Genomic DNA, 16,924 nt, shown 5'->3' on the forward strand with positions numbered 1-16,924 from the left:
GAAAAGTTAGATGGAAAATAAAACAGTTGGATATCAATTATTAATGACAAGAGAAATATTGAAATATGATTCTGAATATATTTTATTTCAGTTGTTATCAAAATGCTTTGGTAGCTCATTTACCATAGCAGGGACTAAATTACCCACTGTGTGAAATAAATGGAAAAAATATAAAAGGGTGCTTGGTCTTTTGAGAGATCCACAGGAAAAAAATGATACAACATTGAAAATTAGTTGAATGTCTTCTTTCTAAAAGCTGCTCCTAGGACAGATGAGTTTGATTAGCATGAATTCCCAACACAAAGTTGCAGATAATTTAGCAGTAAATAGTTTTCTCACTGAAATGCTGCAGACATCTTGAGTAGGAGTTGACACACTGATGCAATAAGATCTGCTGTGAGGTCATCGCCAATCTCTATTATCAGACCAATAATACTACATATTTAGCATTCAGACATAATAATTTCCTGTGTTGCTATGTTCCCATTGCAATTGGTTATTTGGGGGACCTCTGTAAGACTTTTCTGCAGAGGGCTTTGTAGTGAATTGTTTGAAAGCATAACTGAAAAATTGGGGATGGCAGAAAGTCTACAGATCTTTGGTGCATCATATAAAAACAGCAGGTACAAATTAGGTTGAAGAGGTTGAAGTGTAAAGCATATTCATTCTGTTGAACTGTTACCAACTTGATTTTGATCCTTTTTATTCAGGTAAACATGACTGGGCTAAACAGCATCGTGTATTTTGGCTGGTTTAATGGCAAGGATCCAAATCCGAAACAGAACCCTGGAGAAATTGTGATGTATTCCTACCTAGTATTCTACAAGTAAAATCACATATCATTACTGTGGTGAACTACATATACCTGTCTGGACATGCCCCCCCCGCTGACTGCTCCTGTGGCTCCTCCCACAGACCCCTGTATAAAGGCGATTGGAGGCACTGCTCCTCCCTCAGTCTCCAGGATGTTGTGTGGTGATCTCTTGCTGCTGACGGTGCTTTCTTCCAGCTAATAAAAGCCCATCTCGACTCACATCTCGGAGAGTTATTGATGGTGCATCAATTACTAATCAGGACTTGAAGTTAATAAAAACTGTGAAGGAGTTTGTCATCCAACACTGGATGTTCATTACTGAGCTAATAATCAGTTATTATTGCTATCTCTATTCAGTTGGCACGCCTGTTAATGTTTCTGTCTTTAACGATCATTATAACAATGTTTTAGAATGTCTGGCATTCAATCCAACTTCAATGGGTACTGTACATTCATAGCTTAAGTAGCTATTTTCACCAATATGTTTTCATGGACGAACATTAAAATATAGAAAATTGATCAGATATGCCATAGGAAGCTGAATCTTATTCAAAGACCCACTTTTTCTGAAGTTAATTTTTATTCCTGGCTACGATACAAATTTACCACTTTGTAACAATCAAAATCTATTTTACTCCATGCTTTGTATGACTGTATTACTTTTTTATAAAGTACTCTGATGTTTCCTCATTTTGTAATCTCTCATTTGTAAATAGGAGTAATATCCACATATATTACAAAGTACAAAAATAGAAAGTAAGTTTATTATCAAAATGCATATATGTCACCATATACAACCCTGAGATTTGTTTTCTATTTATGTGGGCTTATGCAGTAAGTGCAAGAAACAATAGATTCAATGAAAGAACGCACCCAACACGATGGACAAATAACAATGTGCAAAGGACAACAAACTGCAACTACAAAGGAGAAAAAAAATGCAATATGTATTGAGAACATGAGTTGAAGAATTGAAGTGAATCCATGGGTTGTGAGAACAGTTTAGTGATGGGCGAGTCAAATTATCCCCTCTTGTTCAAGATTCTGATGGTTCCTGAACCTGGTGGCAGAGATTCTTCCTGTACCTTCTTCCTGATGGCAGCAGCAAGAAGAAAGCATGGTCTGGACGTTGGGTGTCCTTGATGATGGATTTCCTGTGAGACCACTCCATGTAGTTGTGCTCAGTGGTGGGGAGGGTTTTTACCTACGATGGGTCAGGCCGTATCCACTATTTTTTGTAGGATTTTCTATTCAAGGGCATTGTGTTTCCATAGCAGGCTGAGATGCAATCAGTCATTATACTTTCCACCAGACATCTACGTCAAAGTTTTAAATGTCGTGCTGAATCTTTGCAAACATCTAAGTTAGTAAAGGCGCTGTCTGCTATCTTTGTAATTGCATTTAGATGCAGGGTCCATGACAAACCCTCTGAAATGATTACACCAAGGAATTTAATGTTGCTGACTTTGTCCACCTTTGGATCCCCCTCATGGACCACCACTTTCATCCTCCTGAAGTCAACAATCAGCTCCTTGGTCTTGCTAACATCGAGTGAGCAGTTGTGGCAACACTCAGCCAGATTTTCAGTTTCCCGCCTATATCTTGATTCGGCCAACTGTGGTGGTGTTGTCAGCAAACTTAAGTATGGCATTGGCACTGTGCTTAGCCTCATAGTCATAATTATAAAGTGAGTAGAGTAGGAGGTTAAGCACACAACCTTGTGGTGCACCTGTGCTGATTGAGATTGTGGAGGAGATATTGTTTCCAATCCAAACTGCCTGGGGTCTGGAAGTGAGGAAATTGAGGATCAAATTGTATAAGGGGGTATTGAGGCCAAGGTCTTGAAGCTTGTTGATTAGTTTTGGGGGGATGATAGTGTTGATAGCCAAGTGTAGTCGATGAAGAACACCCTGACGTGCACATCTTTGCTATCCATGTGTTCCTGGGTTGAGTAAAGAGCCAATGAAATGGCATCTGCTGTGGTCTTATCATACTGGTAGGAAAATTGGAGCAGATCCAACAAGTAGCTTCTTCCTGGAGGAGTTGATACGTTTCATCACCAATCTCTCAAAGCACTTAATCACAGTGAATATAAATGTTACTGAGGCAGGTTACCAAGTTCTTCTTAGGCACCTGTATAAGGGAAGCCTGCTTGAAATAGGTGGGTACCTCACACTGCCAAAGCGAGAGGTTAAGATCTCAGTGACAATCCAGCTAGTTGACCAGCACACGTCTTTATACTCAGTCAAGGACCCCATCTCCACCAGAAACTTTCCATGGGTTCACCCTCCTGAAGGATGTTCTTATGTCAGTCTCAGAGACTGAAGTCACATGGTCATCCGTGTCTGTGGGAGTTTGTGAAGGCTCCTCCATGTTTTGATAGTCAATGCGAGCATACAAGGCATTGAGTTCATCTTGGAGCAAAGCCTTGGTGTCAACTATGTCACTTGGTTTCACTTTGCATTCAAGCCCTGCCACAGCTGTCAGCATCCCCCAGTGACTCAAGTTGCAACATTACAATGCCAATATGGTACAAATGACAATTGCACTGCATAAAGGTCCTAAATTAATGAAAACACTAACACTCAAAATAATATTGAGCAATAACATTGCCTTTTCATGCTGTTGAATAACTCGTAACTGTTATCAATGTTATCACTACTTCATAAAGTTTAATAATTTACTGTAAATTGGAATCATGAGATGTTTACAGCCCCCAGCTGCCAGCATATGTCACTGCCCCAGGGTGCCAGGAAGAGATGGATCTTCTAATGCAGCCACTGACCCACCACATGACATGGATTTTTACAGAAAATATTTGCTTATGAATAGGTAGTACATTATTAATAATAGTTTCATAAATTATTCCAGAAATAGGATGAAATTTAAATTTTAAATCTTAGATTTTTTTTCAATAAACCTCACCTAATGGGATGGACAACTTTCTAAACAGATTAATTTAATCGGAGTGATATCCAAAATGTGGCTAGTGGATTCATGCATAACCTATGAAGTCCCCGTTTCTTTATATTTCTTTACTTATTTGCCTTTGTTTGAATTTAGTAAACCCAAAGGTTTAGAAAGAACTATTCTTAGTGTTACTGTTTTTTTTTCATAAATACATGTTAATTCCCTTCCTTGGCTAAGTTAGGTTGCAGAGAAATTTATGAGAAGAGATTTTATACATTGTGATAAACAAAGTTTCATGGCATGAATCCAAAGAGCAAATGTCTGAACCATGTCCTACAAGTGACATGTAACAATTTCCCAAAGCCATCTTGGAACCTGCTGAAATATATTTTTTTGGTGGAGACTGATTATAATGAGATATTCAAGTGTAATACAACTTGAAATTTTTAAGTTGCAAGTTTTGTTTTACATTCATGGATTATTTGGACCTTTATTATGTGATCCTATATGTTTTGATTTAAAGTAACAACTTACAGAGCTATTAATGTTATGTTCTTTTCTAAAATCACACAGATTATCAAATTCGCTGATCAATAACTTCTCCAGGTAACTGAACACACCTATACTGTCAAACCCAATTTTATCCTGAGAAATAGGTTTACAGATGTATTTTGTATACCGGTACATTCTGTATATAATGACCAACACTGTCCTGCGAAGCCCAGATTGTATTCTAATGGTGTATACAGATATTTAGCTGCATTTAAGAATGTATCAGAACAGTTCATCCTTTCAATCTAGAAAGAGAGAGGCTTTAGGATACCAAATTAAACCAAGATTACAAACATACACCCAAAATGAACATGGTTAGTAAAAGAACAATGCTTGTATGAATTTAGCAATAGATTACAAATGGAGTAAGTATTTTGATTTGAATCTTCCATCATAATTTAATTCAGATTGCCTTCTGGTCTTGATTACATGCACGATTGGAGATTTGTTTAAAACAACTTGCAAATTAAAAGAAAATTCTCATCAAATATTATTTGTTTACATAGCTGTGTGTTTCAAGTCTAAACGGAAATTTCTGGAACCAAAACCTGTGTTCAGGTTTTGTCTCACTTCACTGCTAGAGAGAAGCAAGTGCTTTGAGACTATTCTTTGGTCTGGTCCGACACTTACCATTGGCTCATTACACTAAATTCACTAATATTTTCCATTTGTGCCAACTTTCAGAAGAAGCTTTTCAAGTGCCACACTATAATATAAACAATCCTAATTTCTGATTGTTAGTAGATTCTAATCAGTGTTTTCAGTTTTACAGGCTGGAAAATAAATCAGAGAACAATCAATTCTGAATGGATTTAGAAATATTCAAGACCTGTTTGTGTATTTCAGCTGATGAAATGAGGTTACAGACTGCTGCTGCTGTGGATATTATTAATTAGAGTGGATGACAGATGCTGGCATTTAAGAAGATCACAAGCTAAAGGAGCTGAAGGCGGCAAATGTGCTGCATGGACTATCCATAAGTAACATTATCTGCTTTTTGCTCCAGACTCCAGCATATGCAGTCTCTTGCATCATTATCTAGACCAAATTTACCCAAGTGCTGTTGCCAACCCTCTGTAAGGATGTTTGTATGTTCCTCTGTGTGCTCTGGTTTCCTCCCACTTTCCAAAGACATGCCGGTTAGGAAGTTAATTGGTCATTGTAAATTGTCCTGTAATTAGGCTGGTGTTAATAGGTGTGTTTCTAGATTGTGCGCTCTTTGGGCCGGAAGGGGCTGTTCCATGCAGAATCTCTAAATAAATAAATTGTATACCCTGCATCCTGCAGCTGTGATTCCTCGTTTTGGGTGGGAACATTTTGGCTTCAGAGTGTAATATCCACTCCACAGACCCAAATGTCATCTCTGGTTGGCTGGACCCTGACAACTTACACTCGTGTCTCAGTCTCACTGTATTTACTTGTGCAAAATGAGAGCAAAATGGCCCTATCACCAAACTGTTCTGAAGTTTAAACAATGAAATACTATTTTTATACAGAAATTGAGTGCTTGTATACAAATACGGATCGAATTGAAACTTTGTGCACTTCTGAATCCCATTATTTGCATATTTACGTACCAATCATATTATGTATTTCAGGTGTTAATAATCAATTAAGTCTACGTGATAAAGGCCAATCACACATGAGAATTAGTAAAATAACCGTCAAGTAATAAGTGTTGTCCTAGGATTCTGTTCACATCTTTACCTTGTCTCTGTAGGCTCCATGATCTTGGTTTTCAAGCTTGAATAGAAAGGCTGGATGAGAGTTGGGCTTTCAAGGGCCATGTTCAGCCTGGGTGACTGCACCCTGTCTGCACTGTTTCTGTCAGCTTGACATCTTGGCTGTTGCCTTAGTAAACTATAGAAATACTGTACAAAGTGTGCTCTGTTTTGTTAGCACACCATTTTAACCATTGCTTTGCTGTAATTTCCACACAAGCACTACTAGACATTGCCTGCCACTCAGGAAAAGGCCTGTCTACTCCAACACAACACACACAAAATGCTGGAGCAACTCAGCGACCCTGGCAGCATCTATGGAAAAGAGTAAATAGTCAGTGTTTCAGGCCAAGACCCTTGGTCAATTTTGATGGTATCAGAAAGGATCTGGCAAGTGTGGACTAGGACATACTGTTTCTGGCAAAGGTAAGTGGAGGGCCTTCAAAAGTGAAATTTTGACAGTACTAAGCTTGCTTGTGCTCATCAGAAGGAAAGGTAAAGATAATAGGTTTAGGGAACCTTCGTTTTAAAGAGATATTGAGGCCTTGGTTAAGATAAAGAAGGTGCATAGCTGGTGTAACCAGGTAGTAACAAATGATGTACTTATGGTGTATATGAAATGCAAGAGAACACAAAGAAATCAGGAGGGCTACAAGAAGGCATGAGGTTGCTCTAGAGGACAAGGTGAAGGAGAATTCCAAGGGATTCTACAGATATGTTAAGAGCTAAATGATTGAGGAACAACATCATCCCCTCTGCCATCTGATTTCTAAATAGATATTGAACCCATGAACACTACCTCACTACTTTTTTATTTCAGTTTTTCTGAACTACTTATTTTAACTTACTATTTAATGGATATACATATATTTATTAAATGTAACTATATTTTCTGTACATTTATTTATCATGTATTTCATTGTAATGCTGCCATAAAGTTAACAAATTTCATGACATATGCCAGTGATATTAAATTCGATTCTGAGTATGATTGCGAGAGACAAAATTGGTCCTCTGGATGGTAATCCATGCATGGAACTGAAATCGATGAGAGAGATCTTAAATGGATTTTTGCAACTGTATTTATTCAGGAGATGGACGCAGTCTGTAGAAGTGAGAAAACAGCATCGGGGGAAGGACAATTTTGATAGTATCAAAAAGGATATGACAAGTGTGGATTGGGACAGGTTATTTTAGGACAAAGGTGTACCTGGTAGGTGAGAGGCCTTCAAAAGTGCAATTTTGAATGTACAAATCTTGTATGTGCCTGTCAGACTAAAAGGTAAAGGTAACAAGTTTAGGGAACTTTGATTTTCAAGAGATATTCAGGCCATGGTTGAGAAAAAAAGGAAGTACGTCACAGGTATAGGCAGGTAGGAACAAATGAGGTGCTTATGGAGTATAAGAAATGCAGGAAATCTGGAGGGCTAAAAAGAAGGCATGAGGTTGCTGAAGGAAACAAGGTAAATCCTAAGGAATTCTACAGCAATCTTAAGAACAAAAGGATTGCAAGGGACTAAATTGGTCCTCTGGAAGATCAGAATGGTAATCCATGTGGAGCCAAAAGAGGTAGCGGGAGATTACTCAGGAGATGGACACAGAGTGCATAGAAATGAGGGACCACTTCATGGACCCTATACAGATTACAGAGGAGCAAGTATTTGCTGTCAGGAGGCAAATTGGGGTGGATAAATCCCAGGGCCTGCCAGGGTGTTCCCACAGACCCTGTGGGAGGCAAGGGCAAAAATTACAGGGGTCCTAGCGGAGATATTTAAATCACTCGTAGCAACACGAGGTACCAGAGGATTGGAAGATAGCTAATGTTGATCTGCTGTTTCAGAAAGGCTGTAAAAATAAACGAGTTAATTATAGGCCAGTGAGCCTGACATCAATAGTGGGAAAGTTATTGAAAGGTATTTTAAGGGTCTGGACATATGAGTACTTGGATAGACATGGACTGATTAGGGATAGTCAGTATGGCTTCATGCATGGTAGGTCGTGTCTAAATAATAGTGTTTCGAGGAAGCTACAGGAATGTTGATGAATGCAAGGCAGTGATGTTGTTTACATTGACTTTAGCAAGGCATTTGACAAGGTCCTGCATGGGAAGTTGGTCAAGAAGGTTCAGTTGCTTGGCATTCCAGATGAGGTAGTAGATTGGATTGGACATTAGCTTTGTGGGAGAAGCCAGAGAGTGGTAGTAGATGGTTGCCTCTCTGACTGGAGGTCTGTGACTAGTGGAGTGCCGCAGATATCGGTGCTGGGTCTGTTGTTGTTCTTCATCTATATCAATGATCTGGGTGATAATGTATTTAGCTGGATCAGCAAATTTGCAGATGACACCAAGATTAGGGTTGTAGTTGACAGCAAGGAAGACTATCAGAGCTTGCAGCTGGATCTGGACCAGCTGGAAAAATGCCAATGCAGGTAATTGGAAGGTGTTGCACTTCAGTAGGACCAATCAGGGCAGGCCTTACACAGTGAATGGTAGGACACTGAGGAGTTTAGAAGAACAAAGGGATCTGGGAATACAGGTTCATATTTCATTGAAAGTGGGGTCAAAGGTAGATAGAGTTGTAAAGGAAGCTTTTGGCTCATTGGCCTTCATAACAATGTATTGAGTACAGGAGATGGGATGTTATGTTTGTGACACCTAATTTGGAGTATTGTGTGCAGTTTTGTTCACCTACCTACAGATAAGATATAAGTAAGGTTGAAAAAATACAGAGAAAATTTAGAAGGATATTGTCAGGACTGGAGGATCTAAGTTTTGAGGGGTATAGATAGGGTAAATGCAAGCAAGTGTTTTCCATAAAGGTTGAGTGGGACTACAAATAGGGGTCATGGGTTAAGGAGTAAAGGTGAAAAGTTTAAGGGGAACAAGGTGAAATTGCTTCACTCAGAGGATCGTGAGAGTGTGAGAGATCAATTTCAACGTTTAAGATAAGTTTGGATAGGTATGTGAATGATAGAGGTATGGAGTGCAGTGGTCCTGGTGCAGGTCGATGGGAGAAGGTAGTTTAAATGGTTTGGGATGGATTAAATGGGCCGAAGGGCCTGTTTCTATGCTGTACTTTTCTATGTCTTTAAAGAAAATCTAACAATCAATAGAAATTAAATGTGTAACGTGCTGTAAAGTTTCACTAATAATGTAATGGTTTCTCTGTAGCAGCAATGTCTGGGTTATGACTAGAGATAACAGGGGTTGGAATGCTGTTGTTCTTTCTTATGAGTCTGGGAGAAAGATTTTCGCGGTCTTTTGCCGGGGAGAGATGAGGACAGAAGACACGAATGGAGAGAGTTGGTAGACCGCCGGACGGAGTGGACTTGGAGCAAGGGTCTGAAGGGTAGTGACGATCAGAGGAGGTCAATGGTGGATGAACGGCCTTATCAGTGAGCTCCAACTTTGCACAATAGACTGTTTCATAAGAATTGGCCCTTTTTTTTCATTTTCTTTACTAACCATATAGTCAAAGTAAGAATTAATTATAAAGCTTAATTGTTTAATCACATATTGTGTACTGTTTGTTATTTCGGGGTACTGATTTATAACAGGACACATCGTGCAACATCCACCCAAATGAGATTTCTTAAGTTTGGCTGGGCTGGGGGGCTCTCACCCCCTGTATTAAGCCACTAGCCAAAGCGAGTTACAAATGGGGTCATGATTAATTTGATGTTGCACAGACAATAAAATAATCCTCAGATAGGTAATAGATTATAACATTAACACACACAAAATGTTGTAAGAACTCAGCAGGTCAGGCAGCAGCTCTGGAGGAAAATGAACAGTCAACATTTTGGGTCGAAATCTTTCATCAGAAAGGAAAAGAAGGGGGCAGAAGGCAGAGGGGCGGGAAGGAACTGGCTGGTGATAAAAGAAAATACTGCAAAGCGTTACCTGCTTAGGAAGAATGTGCTAATAAAGATATATTGAAGACATTATCATGGGTGCATATCTGATAGGTGCCAGAAGTATATAGAGCAAATGGGTGTTCCTACCAGAATAATGTAATCAGACCTATTCCTTTTACCTCACAACTCTGCAAGGTGTTTTTCCCTTCTGTGTGAATTCCATTTGAAAACCCAGCTTGACTCTCTTTTCGAAGCTGATTTGTAATTAATTCCAGATCCTGACCACCTACTTTTTGTCTAAGTGTTTTTGTTTCTCTGTATGCTGCTTTAATCTATGGCCCGAAATTTAAGTCTGTATCCTTGAATCATCTGTGAATGGAAACAGCTTCCCTCGGTTTACCAACTTGAATCAGTTGTGATTTTATACATCTGTCAAATGTCCTCTGATTACCTTTAATAATAGCTTCTTACATTTTCCCAATAACATAAGTCAATTGGCCTGTTGCTTACCATTTCTTCTTCCCCTTCTTATGTTTCATTCTCTTGCCAGAGACCAACCAAAACACATGTGACTCTGCTCCAGTTTCACAGACTGTTTCAATTTCAGCTATGGACTCACACATACCATTTTGTGAATTCAGGTACAGGAATAAAGGAATTTTACCCCCTCATGCAGCCTGCATTCAACCATAGCAACAAAACATGACATTCATTGTCCTGGCATAATCATAATGTTTTCATCCTGCACTAGGGTCAACACAATGAACTAGAGGATGGCTTCTGAGCACAAAAGCTACCTGCTGCTTATAAACTTCTACCTCTAATGCACAACTTAAATACAGGCATGCATCAAAAGAAAGCTATGCTGTCCTATAAAGTACAATAGACCAGACCCTCAGGGAGCTGTAAAACACTTCCATTGCTTGATCTGGTCTGCTCCAGAGAAGGTTTGCAATATGAAGCAAAGCTGTTATTAAGATGTGTGAAAGACAAGAGCCATCAGCAAATAGCACTGACTTGAAACTACAAGCATACAAATTAGGAGCAGGAACAGGCGACCTGGCTCCTTGACCCTGTTCCACCATCATATAAGGCTCTGGCTGTTTTAATTCTAACCTCAGCACCTCCATGAATATGTGGCTAGACACAGCTCAAATGCCATCTATAAATTTGCTGATGACACAACTATTGTTGGCAGAATTTCAGATGGTGATGAGAAGGTGCACAGGAGTGAGATAGATCAGCTAGTTGAGTGGTGTCATAGCAATAACCTTGCACTTAATGTCAGTAAGACCAAAGAATTGATTGTGGACTTCAAAAAGGGTAAGACAAGGGCACACACACCAGTCTTCATCAAGGAATCAGAAGTGGAAAGGGTGAGCAATTTCAAGTTCCTGAATGACAACAACTCTAAAGATCTATCCTAGGCCCAGCATATTGATGCATTAACAAAGAAAACACAACAGTGGCTATATTCCATTAAGAGTTTAAGAAGATTTGGTATGTCACTAAAGACACTTGCAAATTTCAACAGATGTACTGTGCAGACTATTTTAACTGGCTGGTATGGAGGGGGGCATTGCATAGGATCAAAATAAGCTGCATAAAGATGTGAACCTAGTCAGCTCCATCATGGACACTAGCCTCCTGAACATTCAGGACATCTTCAAGGAGTGATGCCTCTAAAAGGTGGCATCCATTATTAAGGACCCCCATCACCCAGGACGTACCCTGTTCTCATTACTACCATCATAGAGGAGGTATAGGAGCCTAAAGGCACACACTCAATGATTCATGAATAGTTTCTTCCACTCTGCTGTCAGATTTCTGAATGGACGGTGAACATATAAACACTACCTCACCATGCTTTTTTTCTTTTTGCACTATTTATTTTAACATTTATTTACTATAATTTACAGGTTTTTTTATTATTAGGTATTGGAACGTCCTGCTGCTACATAACAAGTTTCATGACATGCTGGTGATATTAAACCTGATTCTGATTCTGTCTAGCTGCAGTAATCTTGCTAAGTCACAATAACCTTTCGCCTTCTAGCTAAGATGAGGGGCAGGAAACCTTATTACATTGCAATATGAGAAGCAGAAACCTCAGTATTTATTAACCATCACCTCATCTTCCCTATGATTCTGACCATCAACCATTTGTGAGAAAAATGTAAAGATGAAAATAAACCTAAAATAAACATTCCAAACTAAATTTATGAATTAAATATTATAATACATATCAATTCAAATAAATCCCCATTTTCCAGTGCCACTCCTCTGTAACTGATGTAAAAACATCTGCTTTCATCTTTTGGAATTGAAACTCAAGCATGCACTAATACCTTCATAGCCATGTGCACATTGATGTATATGCACATTTGTATTTGTGTCTGTATATGCCAAGTCAATGCAGCAGAGTCCACCGTTCAGTTGCCTTGAGCCCTGTTGCCATTCAACAAAGACAATTAACCAGTGGGCAAAACATGCCAACAGCCATTCCATGTTCAAGGAATTTTTTTTACACAGTTATATTCTGACAAAAGTCATCCATGATCCAGAAGAACAGCTTGAGAAGAAGAGTTAACCGGGTAAAGACGAAATGGCCAGTGTATGGCCTGGCATGGCTAGTTTTCAATGATATCTTCAGATGCTTTTGGAGAATAACAAGTGACCATGGAAGACCTTGGTACAGACTCAGTCAGGTTCAGTGTCTAACCATTTTAATTGTTAGAATTAGAATTGTGTCTCACTTGAGCAACAACTATGTTCCCAACTTATGAATTTACAGACATTTCCTATGTACCTTACTCCATTATCTATTTTAATTTATCTGTTGAAAATTCTCACTTCTGAGAAAGATGACGTACAACCACTTCACAGCATAGTCACAACTTTAGTTGGTCTGGTGGGAATTGAATGCAACTATCTTGTGTATCTATGACCATAATGTAATCATCACCAGTACTTTACAGATGTGCCAGCTGTTTTTCAAGTTTTGACACCAAAAGCACATTTGGTTTATTGTGGGTTTATGAAGCCCTGATAAAACTGAAATAAAATGGGAATATGGAGAACTCTCCCACTGGACTGTAATTAAGACTTACACAAGGGAAAATAATGCCGTTGTTTCTTGGGTCATTTCTGAGGAAGGTGAGACCAGTGGAAGCTTGGCTGATTACACTGGAATTAGAACAGGTCCAACATCCTTGCAGGGAGGTTTACCATTGCTGTAGGGATGGGTTTAACTTAATTTGACAGAAAATTTGACATCTTAATTTGGTATCTGGCAGATGCACAGTCAGATGTTAACTAAAGTCCAGGAGGTCCACAGGGCAATGACTCAGGCCCAACCATCTTTTTCAAAGTTCAAAGTATTTTATTTTATGCAAGTACATAGATGTCAACATATACAACCCCGAGATTCCTTTTCCTGTGGGCAATCAAAGTAGAATCAAAGAAAGACCACACCCACAGGTCAGACAACAACCAATGCACAAAAGACAGCAACAAACTGTGCAAATACAGAAGAGGAAAATAAAATAAATAATAATAATAGAAAATAAATAACCAATAAATATCAAGAACATGAGATGGAGGGTCTTTGATAGTGGATCCAGTTCAGAGGAAACAGTTGAGTGTTGGGGCAAGTGAAATTATCCCTTCTTGTTCAAGAGCCTGATGGTTGAGGGGTAATGACTGTTCCTCAACCTGGTGGTGACTCTTGATGCTCCTGTACCTTCTTCCTGATTTCAGAAGCGAGAAGAGAGGTGGTGGGGGTTATTGATAATCGATACTGCTTTCCGTGTAGATATTCTCAATGATGCGAAGGGTTTTACCTATGATGGGCTGGGCTGTATCCACTGCTTTTTGTAGGATTTTCCAAACAATGGCATTGGTGCTTCCATACCAGGCTGTGATAGAACCAGTCAATATACACTTCAGCACAGATCTATGCAAGTTTGTCAGTTTTAGATGAAATGTTAAATCTACACAAAGTTCTATAGAAGTAAAGGCACTGCTGTGCTTTCTTCAATATGGCACCTATGTGCAAGACCCAGGGCAGATCTTCTAAAAAGATAACACTGAGAAATTTAAAATTGCTGACCCTCTCCCACCTCTAATCCCCCAATGAAGACTGGCTCATGGACCTCCTATTTCCTCCTAATGAAGTCAATAATCATCCTCTTGGTCTTGCTAACATTGAGTCAGAGGTTACTGTGGCACCACTCAGTCAGATTTTCAAACTCCCTCCTGTATGCTGGCCCTCGATTTGGCCAACGACAGTGGTGTCATCAGCAAACTTAAATATGGCATTGGAGCTGTGCTTCACTTCACTGTTATAGCTATAATGCAAGTGGAGCAGGGGGCTAAGCACACCTGTGTTGCACCTGTGCTGAGGGAGATTGTGGAGGAGATGCCGCCAATCCCAACTGACTGGGGTCAGCAAATGAGAAAATTGAGGATCCCATTGCATGGAGGTATTGAGGCCTAGGACTTGAAGCTTATTGATTAGTTTTGAGGGGGTGATGGTATTGAATGCTGAGCTGTAGTCAATGAAGCATCCTGACATGCCAGGACGGAGTGAAGAGCCAATGAAATGGCATCTCCTGTTGACCTGTTGTGAAGGTAAGCAAACTGGAGCAGATCCAAGCCACTTCTCAGGCAGGAGTTGATAAGTTTCATACTAACCTCTCAAAGCACTTCATCACAGTGGATATAAGTGTAATTGGACGATAGTCCGAGAAGCAATTTAACACATTCTTCTTTGGCACCGATATAACTGAAGCCTGTTTAAAGCAGTTGGATACCTCAGACTGTTGAACTGACGAGAGGTTAAAGTTATCAGTGAACACTTCAGCCAGTTGTTCAGTACAGGTCTTTAGTACTTGGCCTTGTACCCCATCTGGCCCAGATGATTTCTGTGGGTTGACCCTACCCTCCTGAAGGATGCTCTTACATCAGCTTCAGAGACTGAAATCATAGGGTCATCAGGGGCATTGGGAGTTCATGAAGGTGCTTCCATGCTTTGATGGTCAAAGCAAGCGTAAAAGGCCTTAAGCCCATCTGTGAACAAAGCCCTGTTGTCACTAATGTGGCTCGGTTTCACTTTGTAGGAGGTGATAGCATCTCCTGCCAGAGCTGTTGAGCATCCTTTTCTGCTTCATCAGTGATCTTCCAAGATATCAGGAATAGGCATATTTGCTAATAATCATGATGTACTCAGTTCTCCTTGCAACAACTGAAAATATTGAAGCAACCCATACTAAATGCAACATGGTGAGACATAAAACATGTCTAACAAGTGTTAATATTAGTTATTGAAAACATATCAGACCATGGCCAATTCTATTAAGAGCATTCTAACTATCTTCCTTTGACATCTAACATCTGAATCATAGAATCCCATCATTAATATCCTGAAGTTATTACTGATGAAAACACTAACCTAGGCACATAACTTGGCTACAGGTACAGGTTGGAGCAGGGTTTAATATAGCATGAAATGCCTCATGACTCTTCATAGCCTTTTCATCACATACCTGAGTGGGGCAGATCTAACAAGATGCATAGTAATCCATTTCTCTATATCCAAATCTACCACTTACAATAGCTGTAAGACGTTTAATAACAATAGTCCAGCTTTATCAACAGTACCTCCCAAAAGACAATCAATGGGATCTCTATTAAGTTGGACAACACACTCAAAATGCTCAGCAGGTCAGGCAGTGTCTCTAGAGAGAAATGAACAGTTGACCTTTCAGGCTGAGATCCTTCATCAGGACTGAAAGCAAGGAGGCAGAAAACAGAATAAGAAGGATGGAAGAGAGGGAGGAATACAAGCTGACAGGTGATAGTTCAAGATCAAATTCAAGTTAATTGTCATCTGACTGTACATATATATGACTAAATGAAACAACATTCCTCAGGACCACAGTGTGCCCACAAAGCATATCACACAGAGCCCATACAACAAAATATGACCACAAATAAGTCAATAAAATATAATTCAAAGTGCATGTAGTGTGCAGCACAGGTAAACAGTAAATAACTCGCTGTCCTAGTGACAAGACCTTGGTGATGGTAAGGTATTCCTCAGTCTCACAGCCTGAGTCTGAGGGAAGAAGCTGTTATCCAGTCTGGCAGTCCTAGTCCTGATGTTGCTGACAGTAGTGCATCAAAGAAATTCTGGGATGGGTGGCAGGGATCCTCAACAATGCTTCAAGCCTTTCGTAATCATGATTGGTGAGTGCAGGTGAAGGGGAAGGTGGGTTGGGAAGTGGGGAATTCAAGTGAGAAGCTGAGCGGTGACAGATGGAAGAGGTAAAGGACTAAAGAAGGAATCGAACTGGAGAGAACAGTGGTCCATCCAATAAAGAGAAGGAGGCAGTGACCAGAGGAAGGTGATGGGCATATTATGAGGGCAGGGGAAGAGAAGGGGAGAGATGGTAACCGGAATGGGGAATAGTAAAAAAACATAAGAAGAAAAAAATTTGCGGGGGGGGGGGGGCACAGATGGAAACAGATGGGAATAATTACTAGAAGTTAGAGAAATTGATGTTCATGCCCATCAGGTTGGAGACTGCCCACACTGAATATGAGGTGTTGCTCTTTTAATCTGAGTTTGGCTTCATTGTGGAGTAAAGGCGGCCATGACGGACAGGTCATTATGGAAATAGGAAGTTGAATTGGAATGTCTAGCCACCAGAAGACCTTGCCTTTTGCAGCAGAGTGAAGATTCCCCATCTACATTGAATCTCATCCATGTAGAGAAAGCCAGAATGGATACAATGAAAGACCCTGAGAGACTCACAGCAGTGCCTCAACTGGAAAGACTGTTTAGGACCCTGAATTATAGTGAGTGGGTGCTCTTGGGATCAGGTATAGCACTTGTCACTCTCGAAGGTATACAGTGAGTACCAGGAAGAAGACCAGTGGAGAAGGACAAGTGGACAAGGGAGTTACTTAGAGAAAATCACTATGGAAAGTGCAGAGAGTAAGGGTGGGAGAGCTGTGCCTAGCGGTAAGATCCCTTGAAGATGGCAGAAGTTGCTGAGAATGGTGTGCT

General features: G+C 39.9%; 2 protein-coding genes across 2 annotated transcripts in view; one reads left to right on the forward strand and one right to left on the reverse strand.

The window, feature by feature from the left end:
• LOC140732058 (uncharacterized) overlaps positions 1-1,504 on the forward strand; it is a 178,875-nt gene extending 177,371 nt beyond the window's left edge. The window contains exon 12 of the mRNA XM_073054182.1: positions 711-1,504. Within this exon, the coding sequence (XP_072910283.1) occupies positions 711-830 (120 nt within the window). The 3' untranslated portion in view covers positions 831-1,504. The remainder of the gene's footprint in view (positions 1-710) is intronic.
• sdhaf3 (succinate dehydrogenase complex assembly factor 3) overlaps positions 1-16,924 on the reverse strand; it is a 158,262-nt gene that overhangs the window by 96,694 nt on the left and 44,644 nt on the right. The window lies entirely within an intron of this gene.

The sequence above is a fragment of the Hemitrygon akajei genome, chromosome 8, assembly GCF_048418815.1.
Source record: "Hemitrygon akajei chromosome 8, sHemAka1.3, whole genome shotgun sequence".
NCBI lineage: Eukaryota > Metazoa > Chordata > Chondrichthyes > Myliobatiformes > Dasyatidae > Hemitrygon > Hemitrygon akajei.